Source organism: Hippocampus zosterae, chromosome 6, assembly GCF_025434085.1.
Source record: "Hippocampus zosterae strain Florida chromosome 6, ASM2543408v3, whole genome shotgun sequence".
Classification (NCBI taxonomy): Eukaryota; Metazoa; Chordata; class Actinopteri; order Syngnathiformes; family Syngnathidae; genus Hippocampus; species Hippocampus zosterae.
In genome coordinates, this window is record NC_067456.1 from 18622575 (window position 1) to 18642267 (window position 19693).

Below are 19693 nucleotides of genomic sequence, written 5' to 3' on the forward strand. Positions count from 1 at the left end.
TCTTTTGCTGCTGTTGTGACCGATATTATATAAGAAGAAAAAAAGCAGGCCTTCAGACATGCCAGTGTGGCGGTCATGTTGGCAGTGGCAACATTCCCATCTCAGCAAATAAAAACCATGGACATTGTGTAATCTTACCATGGCCCAAAGCACGCAGTTCAAAAGGGGCATTTCGTACCTAACAATTCACATCTGTACTGTGCTTTACTCTGTCGACTAGTTAACTCCTGCGCCTCACGGTTCAGAGTCATGGGTTCGAATCAGGCCCCGGCCCTCCTTCCGTCTGCATGTTTTCCCCCGTTTCCTCCCACATTCCAAACACTTGCATGGTACTGTAGGTTGATCGAGCACTCTAAATTCTCCCTAGGTGTGATTGTGAGCGCGGGTGGTTGTTTGTCTATCTGTGCTCTGCAATTGGCTAGCAAGCAGTTCAGTTCACTGCCTGCTGAACCGAAGACTGCTGGGATACACGACGCCTGCGATCCTCCTGAGGATAAAAGGGTCAGATCATGGATGGATGGATGGATAAAAATGAACAGGTAGCTCATAAGGTATATCGACTGAATACTGTACAGTAGGTAGGTCAAAAAAGCCAGTCCAAAGACCTGCCGTGTTTGCGCTCTGATCGCCTCTTTGAGATCAGAGGATGGTTCAAGATTATTTACCAGATGCATCAAATTGGAAGGGTGCAGTTTGTGGGTTGAAAATGAAATAGGAATGATATTTGTTTTCCTGTTATACAAGGCTTGTTATAAAACCTTCAACTTGAGCCAAACACAAGACCAAAATTTATTTTATTTATTTCTTATCCCCAGGCTTAAAAAGACAATATAGTCAGCTGACACATAAAAGAGACAAATACATGCATTCATCGTCAAGTGTTAAATTGTGTGCTTGATTCATATCCACACTCATCCAGCCTCGGATTTTACCGGTATAACTCATTCACTCCCAATGACGTTTTTAAACTTCTGAGGATAACTTAAGTCCAGGATAAAAAAAGACCCAAACACATAAGTAAGCATATGACAGTTACAACAAGTCACAATACATAACATGTAATGAGAGGGCGGATGGATGGGAAGGGGGAGGCGGTGGGGGGTGGCGACCGTGACGCAGCTTAACTGACCAGCTGCACGGTCCCTGATGCGCTCTGTAGATAATACTACGTCACGGGGGAAAGAATAGGCGCAATGAAGACGGTGATAATAAGGATATGTATGCGCGTGTGATTGTCCAGTTGTGTATGTGCATGCGTGTACAGGTCATAGCTGCTTAGTCGAGGTCTGCTCATCATGAAGACAGTCCCGGCTTATCAGTCCATGGCCGAGAAGGAGGGGGGTGATGGTGGGGGCCCTAGATTCCATGCCAGATAGCGTTGTTTGTTTTGGAGGGACGGCCGCCAATAATTTCAGACAGCCTTGAGTCCGTGGCCTGTATCTCTTCACTGGCGCCGATCAGCCGAATCCGAAAAACTCTTTCCGCAGCGCGGATTCCAACTTCTCCATGATGTTGTCGATCGCGCGGAGTCGCTCCTAAACCGCATCAATATTGCGGTTGAGCTCAGTCAACGCTTAAGTCTGAGTGTTGGACATTCGCGCCAAGCCATCCAGAGTGACCGGCAGCTTCTTCACTTCCAATAAAGCCGCTCCCGTCGGTTGAATTTTGCGATTGAACAGAAAGCTGCCAACACCAAACAGCAGCATATCTGTTATCAAAAGGCCAATAATGTATATGTCTTCCACCTCCTCCACGGACAGTATTGCCAGGCACACCGGTCTCCACTTTCTCCGTGGATCCAGGGCGTATCCGGCAGCACATGTCCCCGGAGGGCAAGCAGGCTCCTCACTGCCTGCTCTTTTCGTCGAAAAAATGTTGTCGATTGCATCGAGAGACCAGCCAACTAATTCCATGGTTAGTTCTTCGGATGAAAATACGGTAGGAGGCTAGGAAAAGTTAGACAAAGACAGGACAAAGACTAAGTGGCGAGCAAGGAGAGGGTGGGAGTGAGGGCAGGAGCTGTGCAAAAAGTGTCCGCCTTCGTCAAGAGCCAAGCAGAAAGACTTGGTCTAGAATTGGCTGGTACTGAATGAGTTAAGAAGACTGTCTGTAGCCTCTACACTCAAACTCGATTGGACATGGATATGACAAAGAATTATCTTGGACTGTGGTGTGTTTTATCGATGAGAATTATACTGGCGTAGCATTTAAAAGTTCATGAAAAACACATCATGTGTTCTTCACTGGAGTTTGAGAGGAGATGGTGGGTGCAAAGGAAATAAAGTGTCATCTGTTTTTTATTAGTTTGTTAAAGATAGATCTAATCTTAATTTGGGCTAATGTGAGGAACATTATCAGCCATTGACCAAGGGCGTCTTATGACTGACTTGACGTACTTTGCTCAGCAGTCTTGTGCTTTTAGTCGGCTTATTGAGTTCATACAGCAAGTCAACTGAAGAAACAGGTTCACCACATTTTAAAACTCATGAATTTAAACAGCCAATCTTATCCTTAACATTATCTCCTGGAAGGGCAACTATCAAAATCATTCAGAGTGTCAAGCAAATACAATATGTCACTTTTGTTTATTTGTTTGTTTGTTTTTGTTTGTTTGTTTGTTTATTGAACATAAAACATATACAGTAATAATTTGACAGAAAATAAGGTAGATAAAAAAGTAAAAAGAAAGAAATCAGTCTTCATTCAACACAGTTATTATGTTTCAAGGGAGTAGGATGAAGTAAAAAACTTATCTAGTCCTACCCCTATTTAATATTATGCTGTCATTATGAGAGCAATTTGGGTTGGATGGCAAGTGTTTTTGGGTTCATTTGGCTGCACTATTGTGCAGTGACACGGTTTCTCCTTAGGTTTGTCTTTAGTTGTAAAAATAGACTATTTATGCATGTATATAAATGACCGACCTTTAGCCAGGCAACATGTGCCCTGCAAAGTGCTGTTTTTCCGCCAGTTTCCTTGCAAGGTTAATCCAAAATGAGCTGAACTGTGTGGGCTCATCGCCACCTAATGTAGCAAGTATGAAGCAATATAATTTAACTCACATAAGACCGATGGCAGTGGCCTTAGCTCCACATTAGCATGTGCCAAAATCCAACATCAGAGGTCACGATCATGATTTGCAATTACGACCAGCATCTTGCCATTCTTCAGCATTTTGCTGAAAATAAATCAAAATACAAAAGGAGGGGTTGTCAGTGAAGTCTAAACATTGGAGCTGATCCAAATTAGGCTTATTCAGCCGAGAGCGGCCACACACGACAAATGACTTCTACTACACTTTGGCCATGTTTGGTGTTCATTTTGATTCATTGATTTGATTCATTGTCGTTGAGTGTTTTAGAGGTCACAATTCAAATTCTTAAAGATGATTGTCCTGCAATTGCCCCAAAAACATTTCGTTTTGAATCACATCTGTGAAAGGAGCTGAGGTCAGAGGTCAAACGCGTATAGACTTTTTCAGGCTACCAGTTACAGATTGGAACTGATCTTGAAAATTGTCCGCACTTATGCTTCTGTGTCAGTACCTCCATTTTTAAAGCATCTCTTGGGTTAAATTCTGTGGCAGCTTTCTAGATTTATATATGGAGTTGTATGAAATCTAGATTACCGGTAGGCTTTTTTTTTTTCAATTTAGTATCCTTTGTTTAAGGCATCATCTTCTCCTTGACTGCTTCTTTTCTCTTAATTGTATTTGTTTCCCTCACTTCTGACCTGTCTGTATGCCCAATATCCCCCTGTGGAATGGCAAAGCAGTTTGTTCAACTGCAGAGATGGATTAAAATGGCTCAAAACTTAATGCACATGTCACCCCTGTGCTTGTTTCCGGGTGCTCATCGACACAGCTCTTTTTAGGCTAGCTGCTGGATTATTCCCTTTGCCTCCAAGTACTTCAGGCTCCTTCCTACTCCTTCCTACCCCTTCTCCTTTTCCTCCAATGTCCTAATTTTGTCTGAATTAATTGAGTTCTCATATTTTGTGAGAAAGCTAACAGGAGCGCTGTGAAAAGAGATGAGTGCTGTTGAAAGAATAATCGACATCAGTGGCCAAAGCTGCAGTACAGTGGCAGAGATAGTGTGGCTCTCTCACGGGTAAGCACTCACGTAGCTTATCGTATATTCCTCATTTTCTTCTTCGGGAAGGAATTATAGGTTTATTGCTTGCAAATGGAGGTGTCCGCCACAAACAGTACAAACATTTGTAAGAATCACAAAGGTAGTCATGATACAATGACACATAAAACTACTCAATCAAATTTCTAACTACATTTGGCCCGAGGCATGTCACTGAGTAACGCACCAGCACCATTTGAGACACCTCTCTATTGACAGTGCTATTCTACACCAATGTTTGGATACTAGATAAGTATATAAGCCTGCCAAATATGACAGTTGCCAAAATTTTCTCTATCTATCGATCGATTGATTGATTGATTGATTGATTTCAATTGAGCACACAGTCGTGCTGCTGCTACTTCTGCTCATATGTCAAAAAATTATTATTCCACTGATTTTCAGCAAGTTCTTGCATGGCGACACTTGAATTAATACATTTAACAAATAGTATGCGCTTCGAGCATGCGTGCATGCTTTCAATGTGCAGGGGTAGGAAATCTTGCCACTAAACCTCCAGTGACTGGCTCGAAGATGTAGGTGTCGTTTCTATGGAAACGACCAGAGAACACTGTGTTTTGCCTCTGTGAAATGCAAAAGTGGAAGGGGCAAGGAAGATCTTCTCTTTCAGACTTTAACCGTGGCCTGAACCCTTCAATTATGAACCATTACAACTTCTTCCCGTGCAATATTCATGCCACGGCAGATCCCTCCTTTCGACGTCTTCGGTTGCTGTAAGTTGAGATAAACACTTGCTGAGGTGTTAAAGCCAGACACCTATCTCTATTCATCAATGTCACTGCCTTAGCACTCAATAATTCAAAGCCGGGCAGTAATGAGCTCCCCGCAGGGCGTGTCCCAGAGGAGTGCATCCCATGCCCCAATGTCTCTACTGTAATGTAGTTATATCTAGTGTCAGCTTTCAATTCAATTACATTTCTATCTGATGGCTATATAATTGTGTCTGATTAAGTTTTTGGTAGGCCAACCAAATGTGAGCTTCCCTCTCAAAGGAAAATGAAAAACCTTAAAAACCTCACTTAGATGGAGGATTTTTGGATGTTAATCTGTGCAACTTCGGTAAACTCAACACTCACAAAAGTGTGAAATGTGTCTTCATTACTACCAAAATGGCATTTTTTCTGAGGATTAGAATGGATTTTTGCTTACAATTAAAAGATGTCAGAATTCTAGGCAAGGCAGGTCAGTCAACTTTATTTGTAAAGCACATGCATACACAAGGCCATTGTGCTTGACAGAGGTGGGGGGTATTTTTTATTTTAAATGAAATGAAAACATATCACGATAAAATTCTAACATAAAAGGTGCCGATGTTTTTATTTATGAAAAAGCAGGAGTGAACAATACATTTCAATGTACGGACAGATCCCAGGTGTTCAAGAAGGTTTTTTTTTTTTTTTCCAACATTGAGGAGCACAGAAAGATAGTACTGTACTGCTTCATTTCTTTTGGTTCTGCTTCTGGAAACATTCAATAGGCCTGTATGCAAGGAATGCAATTCTCAAAGGGAATGAAAATGTCTTGACTATATTCAGGTACAAGACAGTCAGAGCTTTGTAGACCAACAATAAAATGTTTAAATCTATTCTTTGACATACAGGGAGGGAGGTTTTAGGACTCATGCGATGTGGTTCAGTGGCCTGATACAAAATAAGTACTCGCGTAGCAGCTATCTGAACCAATTGCAGTTGTTGAATTGTGATTTTTTATTTATACTACACTGACGTTACTGAAAGTGAACGTGTTAACCAGCTTGACTGTATCTTCTTCAGACAGAATATACTTGATTCAAGAGATGTTCTACAGGTGGTATTAAGCAGACTGTCACGGCTTTTAGATGGCTTATAAAATGGAGGCTGGCAACCAGTTCAGGGTCCCCCGCCTACTGCCAGAAGATAGCTTGGATGGGCTCCAGCATACCCCGCGACCCTAGTGAGGATAAAGCGGTTCGGAAAATGAATGAATGAATGTATATTCCTATAAAGCTGCATGTGTCACATTAGTCACACTTCCTACATTGTGGGTGTCAATGACATGAAGTCAAGTTGATCAGTGAGCTTTTACTTTTAGGACCAAAAACAATGACTTGTATCTTTTCTGCATCAAGCGACAGAACGTTTTGGCTCATCCACATATCAATGTGATGAATGCACTCAGTCAGAGAAGAGTCAGGTAATAATGTCGTGCAGTGACACTGGGATAATGATCTGCATTTAAGACATGGTGAGGTTTTCAATAACCAACTAATCACCAACTGCAATAAATTGCAAAAGCTCATGTGCTTGGATATATAGTAAGGTTTTAAACTGTTTAGGACAGTGCCGATGAGTCCCACTCACTTCCCCAGTCTGTCAATCGGAATGTTATCAACTGTGTCAAATGAAGCTCTGAGGCCCAGTACAATTAACACCATGGTTCTTGACTCGGGTGTGTGTGTGTGTGTGTGTGTGTGTGTGTGTGTGTGTGTGTGTGTGTGTGCGCGTGCGTGCGTGCCTGCCTGCGTGTGTTAGGCATACTCTTCAGACAGCATCTTGTTGTTTAACCTGCCAGGCATTTTTTTGGGAATATGGGAAGAATGTCTAAACAGGTTGTCTTTTTATATTACTATTTATTTAAAGCAAGTTGCAAAATTATATTACGTGAAAAATTCTGAAGTCAAAAAGGTTGTCTTTCTTGTATTTTTAAAAAAAAAAAACACTGTTCTTAACTGTTGATGTTAAAAATGCACTTTTATTTAAGTGGCAGAACCGGGTGTCAATTGTATGTTCAGCGGTGAACCAGTAAACTTAGTGACTTGTTTATTAAATAAGCAAGTAACTACCAGTAAGTTGTTTTTTAAGAGCAAGTAATCAGTAGAGTAACTAAAGGGGTGTTCACACGGCAAGATTTGGTCCGGAGCAAATGCTTGTTTGCGAAGCAGCACCGATGTAAATTTGCACGTGTGAACGCAACTGGGTTAAATTTGCTCCAGAGCAAATGCTTGTGAAGAGTACGTACGGCGAGAATGCGTTGCTTTCGTGCTCTGTCGGACTTCCGTCATGTGTTTGTTGAATAACGACACAAGACTTGGCTGGTAACATCTTTCCTTTTGTAGGAGACTGGACTGTCTCGGAGTTGTTTGTGTAGTTTGTTCCTTTGTTGTGTGTTCACAGCCGCCCCTCCGCCCATATAATTTATTTTGTGATTTCCTCTCTTAAGTTTCTGTTTGGCGCATTATGTGTTTGCTGTTCACATTGAAGTCATCGTTGATTTACGTTTTCGGGGGCGGTCACTCTCGAGCAGAAGGCACGGAGACCGAGAAGGAGAAGGACGTGCCTGTCTAGTAGTCGCTTGAGTTGTGTATACGTTTTAAAAAGAACCAACACGACAGCTCATTTGTTTTCTGTCGTTTTGCTCCGCTGCAGAAACTGCCGTGTGAACGCAAGTGGCGCTACACCGACGCTGTGCCGGTGCTGACACGCTCAGCGGCTTTGTACGTGTGATCGTTCCACACAATTTGCTGCGGTGCAAAATATATCGCAACAAAATACATCGGTGCAGCGCCGGAGCCGTGTGAACACCCCTTTAAGTCACTTTGTCTAGGTAACTTTAATAACACTGCCAATGAAAGTGTATCATCACGAGGACGAAACAAGTAGTGGTTCTTTATTGATAACATTGTTGTTACTTTCTTGGCAAATTGCGAGTCACTTACATTCACTCAGAGAATCGGTAATGCGAGAACGAGAATGCCAGTAGCTTCACTAACTTGTTCATGAATAGTATGGCAGTACGTTCACTGAAGTACCTCCCCCACCTCCGCTGGCTTCTGATGGGTCTTTGGAAGATTCACGCATGAGTGACAGACTCTGCATCTCGGCTCTGAGCTGGGCTGAAATGAACTGAGATAAGAATGAATCGCTTCAGGAAGTGATCCGTTCAGTCACGTTCACGCAAAATATTTGTTCTTTTGAACGAGTTTCACAACCAACACAATACTTTTGTGACGGTTCAAACCAAATAATTGATTACTCGACTCAGAGAAAAAAAATGCTCAGAAAAGAACGTTTTTGTTTTTATTAATTCGAGGTACCCGAAAGATTTGAGGACCCATTTCAAGTCTATACACATGTAATGAATGATATTAACAGCTTTGAGTCTTCAAATATAAAATAGTGGTAGTTTTATGTACTAAAAATGTTTACCTGCTTTGTCATGCACCAGAGGCTTGACGGTAAGACACGTAATATGCACAAATTGTTAGTGTATATTACATGTCTTTTGTTATGGGTCCAGTTTAGTTGATATCCGGCCAATGAATTTCTTCACAACATCGCTCTGACAGTTATCCGTCCGATAGTTATTGTGCATTCCTCCTTTAAACTGCTCGGTAGTCAATCACAGTGGAAATTATAACATTAATAAAAAATTATGACAAAAAAAATTAAACCTGACTATTTCTTTGTGATGTAATGAACAACTTGTAGCTCAAACAATTTTGTGATGCTCGGGTGATATGGTTGCTTAATGTTCCTGGAAAGAGAAAAGTGCAACTTGGAAATGCAGTTCCCGCGTCCCGCGGTGCAGTCAACGTGACTGTGCAGTGTGAATAAGGAATACATTTTAATTGTCATAAAATACCATCTGCAATGACCTGTTTTTTCAAAATTAGAGTGCATATGGACGTGTTCTCTCCAACATGCACAACAAACAGTCAAGCTACCAAGTGTCTGAGTGAAGAGCTCCAGGAGATTAGATGTATTTATTTTTTTGTCATTCATACTGAAAATGAGAGCAACTGTAATAAATAATGATTTGCAATGCACAAAATGTACATAACTACTTATGGTAAGCACTGCAACAACATAACTGGCCAACTCTGTCATCTCAGGCATCTAATTTCTCATTTACAGTACATTAATCCGGTCCAGTAAAAACTGATATGATTGGTATGAGAAATGGGTCCATACTCTCTTTCCATTTCATTTTTTTGTCCTTTTCTGAAATTAAAAATAACACACATAATGCCTCGGTCGACATGACTTTGACAGCTGCTTGTCCCGTCTCCCCGACAGACCTGCACCGATGGACTGAATCTTGACGGAAGCACGTAACACTTGTGCGGGATTTGGTTGGCGATGGACATGTTGTGTGATGTCTCACCCCTGTCCGAGACACAGAATAATATTTATCTGGTAATCCAACGGTGCAACCATCATGAACGACAAACAAAGTCATGTAGCTTGAGAAGACCATCAAACAAACCCTCAGCGTGCTCCGTCTTTGTGTTTGATTCTAATTCATACACCTCTTCCTTTTTGTTTTAATAATTCTCAAATGAAGTATTTCTGGTTATTTTTAAGAGCCCTCTGAATCATAAGGGAATTGTAGCTTCAGTACTGAGAGGTTCCGACCTCTGCACAGATATTATTTTGTGCTCGGCCCGATTTTATACCACAATTTGATATACAGTGATCCCTCGCTATTTCGCGGTTCGTTTATCGCGGATTCTGTGCATCGCGGATTTTTTCAAACATATTCATTAAAAATAAATAAATAAATAAAATTCCATATACATGGAGTACACTACTGTATATGTTGCTCTATGTGACTCGCTGTTGTTTTGCAGCTTCTCCCGGACTGTTTGCGGACTTATAAAAAATATATACATTTTTCGTTTGTTTCAAGTATTTTTGGTCCCCATTAACCGCGATAAATGAGGGATTACTGTAATGCCTGGAAATGTTCAGAAAACCTCTTCCAAATACCCACTTGCCGGTGTCAGAGAACTATCACCTCATTCATGGTGGAATCGAAGTTGCTGACTGGATATTGTGATAGATGGGTCGACAAAAGACAAGTGACAGTGGGTCCTTGTGTGTACAGGCCATCAGCAGACAAATGATGGATGGAGGGATGAAGGGGATGGCTGGATGCATGGATGGATGGATGGATGGATGGTCAGAAAGATAGAGGGGATAACACAAAGGGATGTGGAGTGGAATTGTGATGCATGAGAAAGGAGAATGTTGTGGTTAGGTGAATCTGCAGCTAAATAGTGATGCATTGTGCCTACACAAAATCAAACAGACAGTAAAGTCTTCTGGTTTATCTTTAATCAGCTATCTGAGCGACTAGCCTTGTGTTCCGCACCTCACTTTATTATTTTTTTTCTGGTTCTGTCCCATTATTGTTGGTATTCTTGCCCTTTTCACTTCCTTTTTTAAAATTGTATTTTATTTTACAAGGACTTTGGCCTCTCTCTCCCCTTTCTCCGCCTCACATTGTCTTTCGTGTTAACAGCCTTCCATTTCCGTACAGTCGCTGAGCCACCGGCTGCGCATCTACAATCTTGCCTTTCATTTCATGCTTCTGGAAATGGATGTTTTACTGCCTTCATTAAAGCGTGCAGAAGTCGGCGCCGTGTTTTCCCTCTGAAGTTTAGCTCCATGAACCTCGCCATTAGAGGACATTATGGCCCCAGATTTCAGGACACAGAGGAACACTGTATAATTTGATTAGTGTTATTAATCAAATGGAATTCCGCTTAGCATCTCCCTACCGTCTCGGGTCCTTGCCCCCTCCTTTCACTTTCCAATTGCTCCTTTCCCTTCCCTCTTTCTCCTGCATGCAAACGCCTCTCTGTCATTCATGATACAAACCACACAGATTGAAAGTGATGAATACATTTTCCCATCCCTTTTAAAAACAATGATTTACCACTCGTTTTTGCCTTCCTCTTTTCGAGCCTTACATGTCTCGAAGCCATGCACCTCCCCCTGCTAGCCAGGGACATAAATCAATTGAGATGAAAGTTCCATAATTGTGCTTGCTGGGAGGGATTTGAGCACAATTGCGCTATGAATTTTTTAAAGAGTTTTTTTTTTACTAGCTTCCCAATGGGACTTGGACGGCGAAGGAAGGTGAGGCCACAAGGATTTATGGGCCGAGATTCTTCATTACTGAAGTCATTTTCCTGCAAATGATTGTGTGTGGGACCGATGCTCCATTTGAGCCCATCTAATCCTTAGCTCTGTCTGTGATTCCTAGTAATTGATTGTTCACATTATATTCAAGGGTCACTACACACTTCGATTTCATTACAATGGCTAGTTTTATTGGGGCTGTTATGACAGTACCCCATTTTTGGTGAAGAATGTAATGTACGTTTCATCAGCAAATATTTGTTTCTGTTGTTTAATTCGAAACTATTTTACCTTCAATTCTTAGGCTAGAATTTGAAACCAAATAACCATGGGAGTTTTTGTTTAAGAATGGATCTAATATGAAACCACAATTCTATTGACTTTTCTTGTTGTACTCGGTGCTGTATGTGCACAACTGCACATGTGCTGATTTAGACGGGCTTGGTCAAGCTGTCGTTTTCTTTGATCAGCAAAGATTTCCAATGATCTTTTCGATTTTTTTTTCATTTCTTCAACGCTGGTCTTTCCTCTGTCCTTATATTTACCTTCCGTTCAATCCAAAATGGCTGGTATTTTGATTCCATCTCTTTAGGTGGCGCCAGCAGCAGTGACCCTCCTCAAGGTTAGTGCGTCCACAGTGCCAAGTTTCATCTTGAATCTTGCCTTGCCTCCACTCAATTTTACAGCTCAGTAGTTTGAGAAGCAGCGTGGGTAAATCTGCTGCAAGAAGGAGAAAGATAGTGAGCCAGGAGGTGAGTGGGAGAAGAAAAAAAATATGTGGGCCCTGTCACCAGTTAAAGTGGGTCTCATTCCTGGCATACAAACAACTCAGGACAATTTGCACCATCTCAAATTTGGGACTCACTTAAAGGCAACGGAAATATAGTGGACCCACAGGCTTTGCTAAGTGCTGCAGTTATAGGACATTAGGGGGTGGAGAATGATGCTCAGCTCAAATGGAATATTTCCATGATGACTTTGGAGGAAGCCAGGGACACAAACTTATATATTATGAATATTTTGAAGAAAAACTACATCGAGAGCGAGGAGAAAATTTCATATGGGTGAAATAGTGAACATTGTTGGCCAAAATTTAGCAAGCCTCACGTACCGCGTTGTGTACATGAAATGTTGAATATGATCCCAATTCTTCTTATTCACGTCCTCTTCCAACTGTCATTGTTTTGTTCTGTTTCAGCCCAATATGGGTTCAAGCTCATGGCACGGTATGCGACGGCCTTTGAGTTATTGAAAATCAACTGCACGGAGATAACGCTAATAATTTATCTTTGTTCCTTGTATTACTGTTTAACTATGTTCCTTGATGCCTTGTGGTATTTGTAGCAAAGAACGTTGCTTCACACTTTGTATTTTGGAATCTTAATGTATTGTTTGTACTTCATTAATTGTAAAATGTTATTCCTTTATTTTTACGTCATTCTCTCTGGCCCATTTGTCAAATTCTATGCATAGAAAAATTATTGTTCTGTCACGTTGTGCCCGAAGCGACAGAATGATCGCTTTGTGCGCAACTAACTGGAGATAAGTGGATCCACGAAATAGCAGAGACAGAAAAGAATTTTGTCACAAAAGATGAGATTTATTTTAACACAAAAATCCCCATCTAAATGGACAACTGAAAACGCTGGTCAAAAAGAGGACCAGGAAATCGAGGCAACAGAAAACGCTTGCGAAAAAACAGCAAGGAGAAAGTTCTTAAGCAAAATACTATAATCACTCACGAGAGGAATATCAAGGAACGCAATAATAGACAATAGTCATTTAAGGTAGTATCTAAGCGAGAATTCAATAGGCGATAGCAATGGCACGGCGTGGAATACTCCGGGAGTGAGTTGACTGCCGGAGCGCCTAAATATAGCAGGTGCAATCACCAACAAATGGGTGGCAGGTGTGCAGGCGGCAAACAAGAACGCCTGCCCCCTCCTGTCAAATACGGAACGTGACATGTTCAAAAACAATTGGTACTGTTGAGTAACGGTATGGATTCCCACGTACAGAGAATCGAAACAGAATTGGTACGAGTGTGAATGCTACGCATCCGTAACCGAAATGAAAAATGCTAACTATTCTAACCGGGTATGGAGGCACCTGTCCATAATGCTGAAACGTGGTCCCAACAATATCAGGCGAATGAAAAATTCCATCACTGACCCCGAGAAACCTTCATTAATAATAATGTTGCAACCCTACCAGTAATATCATTTTATATATATTCATATGTGTAATACATTTTAAGAAAGAAATGAACATGTTTGATGGAGGACTTCTATCCCATCATTTTGATGTTTCAATTTGATGTTTGATGTTTATCATTTTGATGTTTCAATGCAAGATCCTTCATGTCATCCTGCATGTCTTGCTCAAATACAGCTGAACATCCAACTTAAAAATGTTCTAATTGGTGCTTGCAGGTTCTCTCCATAAGATGTGGGTTCTCAGTGCCCCCCAGCCCCAAACAGAATATTTGTTGCTGTCAAATTCCCGACAGCAAACTGTAATTTGAGTCCTGAAGCATTGCAAGTTTGCTGCCCGCGGCTCTTCAGAAATGTGTTTGATGCATAGAACAAATTTATCTGTAGATTATACATAGAAATTAAATTCTGTAGAAATTCCTCTCCATTCAAAAGGTGTTTGATGGGGTCGAGATCAGAGCAGTTTTTTTCTCAACCAACTTTCACCAAAATGTTCCCATAAAGTTGGAAGCGTTTGATTTTCAACAGTGTTTTCCGAAGAAGAAAATGTATTAATTATCTAAGAACGTTCTCCAAGAAATGAATCCATCTATTACGGCCAAACCCACTGAAGAACAAATGTTTCATTTCCAAAACAAAACATTTCCCTGTAAAATTGTGTTATGTATTAATCAATTTAGAACAGTTTGCTGCCAAAAGTCAATGGCAAAATTTTCAAGCACCACATGTTCGAGAACTAAAATTAAGCATGACTGAGGTGGGTGGTGCGTAGAAGATCAGGCGGTAGAATGAGAGAAAAGTTTGTCCTGGGCCCTCTAAAGAGACTCAGTGTGACCAATCGAGGTGAAGTGGATGAATGAGGCCATTCACCGGGCATAATGAAAGAGCGCCTGCTGGGCTTTAAATGAGGGTGGACCCTTCTGCACCACATAGGCGTGCACAAACCAGTGACCTTGAAAATTACCCAGGAAGCACTTCGGGATAGTCAACCCAGCAACAGGCTCGGGTTTGCATGGTAACCAGGGTCTTCAATCAGCGCCTGGCAGTTTCTTTAAAAAGGGTACAGCTTTTAGTGCATTGAAAGAATTCAATGTGAAATCCAGCTCGAAAGACACCCCATGTAGTTTTTTTTCCAAGTTGGGGGAGGAGGGTTAGGGACGACCAGTTATCCCATGCAAATTTTTCCTCGTGAATTTTCTGAAGGCATGGCTGAGTAAGCTACCTGTATTCATGTAGTTCTGTGTGAAGATTTGTTCACAGAGATGACTCAGGTCGCCGTTTTAATAACATGTGACTTATCCATCCATCCATCCATCCATCCATTTTCCGATCCGCTTTATCCCCGCAACGGTCGCGGGGGGTGCTGGAGCGTACCCCAGCCGTCTTCAGGCAGTAGGTGGGGGATACCCTGAACCGGTTGCTAGCCAATCACAGGGCACACAGAGACGAACAACCATCCACACTCACACTCAGACCTAGGGAGTGAGCTTCCTGTCCTCAAGATGGGGCTTGTACCAGTTTAGATTAGTACCAGAAATGTCCACCCAGTGTTCAAGCCTTGATAATGAGATCACATGATCGACTGTGCCAAAGGCAGCACTCAGGTCCATCAGAAGTAAGACTGTGGCTTTGCCTTGATCTGTGTTTAGATGGATATCATTTGTCACGTGGATCAGAGCTGTTTCAGTGCTGTGACGAAACCCAAAGCCTGATTAGACAGGAAAAAGTCTATATAAAAATATGTTGCTGAACAACTTTTCTTGGACGTAGCGTAAGAATGGCATGTTTGATGTGGGCCGGTAGTTGTTCAGTACTGTGGCTTCTGCTTTCTAAGATGGTCATTGAGAGAAACTTTTAAGACCTTTGGAAATGTTTCAAACATATTGATGAGCTTAGTCATTTGTGGTAGGAAACTGGTCAGCATGGACTGTAGAAACTGAGTGGGTAACTCATCAAGGCAGCAGATTGATGGACTCAGACTGCAGATGATCATTTTTGATTGATTGATTGATTGATTGATTGATTGATTGATTGATTGATTGATTGATTGATTGATTGATTGATTGATTGATTGATTGATTGATTGATTGATTGATTGATTGATTGATTGATTGCCAGTGACAGGTGTGAAATCCGGCATCTCAATATGTCTCACTGGCTACAGAATAGTTTTGTTTTTTTTTGTCTTATTGAAATTATTGCATTTCAATTGCCGGACACTTTGTCTTTAAAAAGATATTGCAAACTCATTGTACATAGATGTTGAATTTAGTTCTAAGGACAGTAAAAATGCAGGTCTTATTCTTTTTACTGTGGCAAACAAGACACGAGAGTTGTTACTGCAGTTTGTGATGCCTTCAGATAAATAATTGTTGGCAGAGTCTACTTTTGCACAGCGTTTAACATGACAACACACGTTTCTGCTCTTTGCGAGAACACCCACGTCAACGGGTGCAGCATATTTATTTTTGCACATGTGAGTCATTCAATCATTCATTACGTGACAGTGGAGGCCACGTCACAGAGGCTACCAGGTTGGCATGACAACAATCAATCAACAGGGGGACAAACAAATTTAAACAAATATCCAAATGAGATCACAGCAATCAACACCCCCATTTGCTCGCATTTTTAAAAAAGTTCATATTGTGTAAACAAAGATAAGGTCCTAGTCTCTTTGATGTCATGTTTGTTGCAGGCTTTGTTAAAGCATCTGCAACCATTTCATTGGTTGGTCAGTACAACATGTGGATCCGGTCACCGCTCAACAAAGACCTCATAAAAATAGCAATGAATGTACACATGTTTGAAGCGCTGTCTTATGTGCAGAGTTTTTAGCCATGGCTATCATGTCCCGGTTGTCCTTGTAGACAACATATTAGATCTGTTCATAATGAAACAATAGAGTAGCTATTTGAAGTACATGATCTCTTGCATGGTCACAGCCAAAACCATTTACTAAGCTTTACGGGTTGATAGTAACTGGAGGCTTTCTTTTGGTTTTCCATGAGACAAATGGCATTTGCTTGTTTAAACTGATATAATAACCTGTCGTGCTTTTACGGTCACCAATATGAGCAGCCCAATTTGCGTCACTCTTCAGCATGGATTAGGATCTCGTCTTTGTATCTTCTGAAGCAATAAAGATATTTGCTTTGAGTACCTTTCAAATTCCAAACACTGATTTTACGATTGTTCAATCATGAGTTTGGTTAATTACTGAAACAATTTGCTCACGACAAAGCTCAGATCTAGCCTTGTACATGTTGCCGGATACTGTAAACCAAGCTACGAACACACTCTCCTTACATCATTCATTTCTTGACCATCAACACTGTATTCGAGTTTTTGTTCACAATGGGTAACTCTTGTCTTGCAGTGCACCGCATCAAAATTGTATTTTACACACAGATTTGTGATGTATTTGCATAAAATCACCGGGTTGATCAACGTCTGTAACACCTCTTTTGACTGAAACCTCATGCAACTGCTCCGGCACTCTTCTTTTTCATTGCATTGCATGTCATTGCATAGACTCAGGTAAAGTGGCTAAGGAAAATGTTGCATTGTCTCTTCATGACTGCATTTCTTCAAGCTTCGCGTCAGCCCACTCTTTTGCATTCACAGAGGTTACTGCTCCGACATACTGTATGTTTGAGGCATATTAGACTAAGAAGTCAACAGACAAAAGAAATTACGTATTTTGATATTCCGCTAACAGAGACATCTTGTTTTGCTGTCAGTTTTGAGGGAAGAAGAAAAAACAAGCTGAAGTTGTTTGGAGCATATATGAGATTAAACTTAATGATTAATGAAGTTGTATTATGAACCGATGAGAGGTGTTATAAATGCATACAGGTGAGATGAATTGGTCAATGATGTCCAATGTAATTATTTGACGTTTGTGGCTCGTCTCCCTTTAACAAGACTCAATAATACACGTAAGACTGTGTGAATAAGATGACATCATTTGGATCTTGACTTGACTTTCAGTATCCTGTGACATGACTTGACCAAGACAATATATGACCTGGGACTTGCTTCAGACGTGAAAGTTATGACTTGAGACTACTCGTGACTTGCACATGTTTGACGTGATCCGATCTTTGTTAAACAGGCCCGGAGCCACACAGACAAGTTTAGGAGCCTGTGAAATAGATCTGCTGTCTGACTTAGCAGATGTCACGATTCGGTTCAGGGACCAACAGGTGGCAGTGTGGAGCTCCCCTGGCAGCTGCACACCTGTTGGTCATAGGTAATCAGGCATATAAAAGGACTCCTGCCCGCACACTCGGTGTCGGGTCATTGTTGCGTTTGCTACTGTCATGCTTTGGTTGCTGTTTTTGTTTTCTGTGTTTTTATCAATACACATCTTCAAATATACCCTGCTCCTCTCTCCTGCCTGCTTTTTGGGGTCCACCACCACCACGCAACGTGACAGCAGATGTGAGAAAGTCCTCATTCTTGGGGTCCTGAATGTGATAGGCTTACAAGCATTCTCAAGCATCAGGCCCATTTCATTGAATGTGTGTTACTTGGCTTAATATATTCAGTCTCAGTGAGCCAGAAACATACAGGTCATTGAAGTTCTATTCCCATCGCCGGTTTCCCTCACGGAACTTTTGACAGCATGAAATGACAATCCGCCCCTGCATGCATCTCCCACGTCAAAGAGTAATGAGATTGTGCTGCTGGAAATATTACTACAAAGCATCAGGCCCACACTCACTTCTGACTGCACCTTCAAACAGTGCTGCCTGCCAGCTTGCTTGCCTGCTGGAAAAGGAACAAAAAAAAAGAAAGAAAGAAACTCAAAATCAGAGGCAGAGAAACGGCACGGGAAGCTCCCTGCGCTGAGACAAACGTACACAGCAAGATCTTTTATCCTGAGAGTGATTAGAAATTTGAAAACGTTTTAAAACCTTGCTTTGAGTGTGTTCCTCAAACAAAAGAGTTGCTCACAGTTTCTCGCCGCTAACTGCCAGTGATCTGTCTCTAATTGTGGTGTCGCTGACAAGTCTGGTGTGGCTGTGAGCTTTTTAAGCTGAGCCTTTTGCTAAGTTTCCAGTCAGATCCTCCACCAAAGGCACAGAGGATTAAAAAAAAGAAAAACTCACTGATTCTGAATCTTATAGCACCGACAGACTGTTTGTGCATAAATGCACACCAAATGTTTACACTAATGGGCCCTGTGCTGACCTAAAATCACCACATAACGTGTGCTGTAAGAAAGTGGAGAATATTACCGGTTTAAGTCTTTCAAAATCTGGTGCCTCTGACACATTATTATTTTTTTTTTTAATAGAACTCAGTTGGAGAAAAACAACACTTTGGCAAATAGTGTTAACCTTCCTTCTGTGATGTTGTAAAAGAAAGGCGGCTTGGAGAAAGAATCGCAGTGGCCGGAAGAAGAAATTGTGAGAAGTAGAGAAGACAGAAACGCAGTGAAAGCATTGCTCATAAAAAAAAACATCACTATTATAACAACATTAATTGATGCTGCTGAGCGCCATATGTGGCGCCATATGGAAACGCTGCCCCCAAAGGCCTGCTTATAATAGACAGCCCGCAGTGGTGCACAAAACCTGGCACATTTACAAACAAGGAGCGTCCCAATAATATGAGCCACACAGAGTGAGCATGGGACGTCGGCAAAAGGAGTGAGAAGATGGTGGAGTGAAGAAGGGGTGTGGGGGAAGGGCAGCTTCGTTACCTCATTACACATTTTCTTTAGTCGCCATCTCCAATTTTTTCCCCCCTGGAGGGGAATCACTGCACAGTGCAAAACAAATGTTTTACACAGTGTAAAACATTTATTTTACACTGTGTAAAACACTGTACACTGTAAGTAGGCCCTCCCTGAAGAGTATTGATCAGCTTTCACTCCAACTACACGAATTTAGTGTATTTGTCGTAGTAGTCGTCCAGTAGTACTTGCATTACTGACACAGCCATCCGCCCTAACACTCACACCTAGGGACAATTGAGAGTAAAATGTTTCCCAAAATATGGCTTCCAGCTTTTTGTCCGTGCATGTACTGAATTTGTTTTGTGCAAAAGTTCTTCAAACCGTTTTGCCATGTCCAGAGCGGGGAAAAGGAGAACCTTGAGGAAAGAGTTGTCAACCATCCTGTTGAGTTTCATTGAATGTGAGGCAAAACCAGAATAGCATACAGCCGTTTCCTTTGCTGCCACAAAGGAAGACAGATGAAGAGCAACTCCAAGAAAAGGGATACACACTGAGGGAGGAAGATGGAGAAAGCTTTCCACTGTGTGATGTGCACTGATGTAGCTTCAGCTCCAGGTCAAACGCTGCCAGTGTTTTGTGTTCATCTTCATCTCGTCTCCCCAGTGCTCCTCTAAATTATTCACAGCCTGGAGATGTGCAAATGTGACTGCCTCTCTCCTCCTTCACTCTGCAGAG

The 19693-nt window shown here is 41.5% G+C and overlaps 1 protein-coding gene across 10 annotated transcripts in view; it reads left to right on the forward strand.

Annotated features, from left to right (window-relative positions):
* Positions 1-19693, forward strand: part of fbrsl1 (fibrosin-like 1) — a 362003-nt gene that overhangs the window by 210664 nt on the left and 131646 nt on the right. For 9 of the 10 annotated variants that reach the window (XM_052066950.1, XM_052066943.1, XM_052066945.1 and 6 more), the window contains one exon: positions 11649-11678. The exons of the other annotated variant lie outside the window; for it this stretch is intronic. In XM_052066950.1, the coding sequence (XP_051922910.1) occupies positions 11649-11678 (30 nt within the window). The remainder of the gene's footprint in view (positions 1-11648; positions 11679-19693) is intronic. 10 annotated transcript variants of the gene reach the window in all.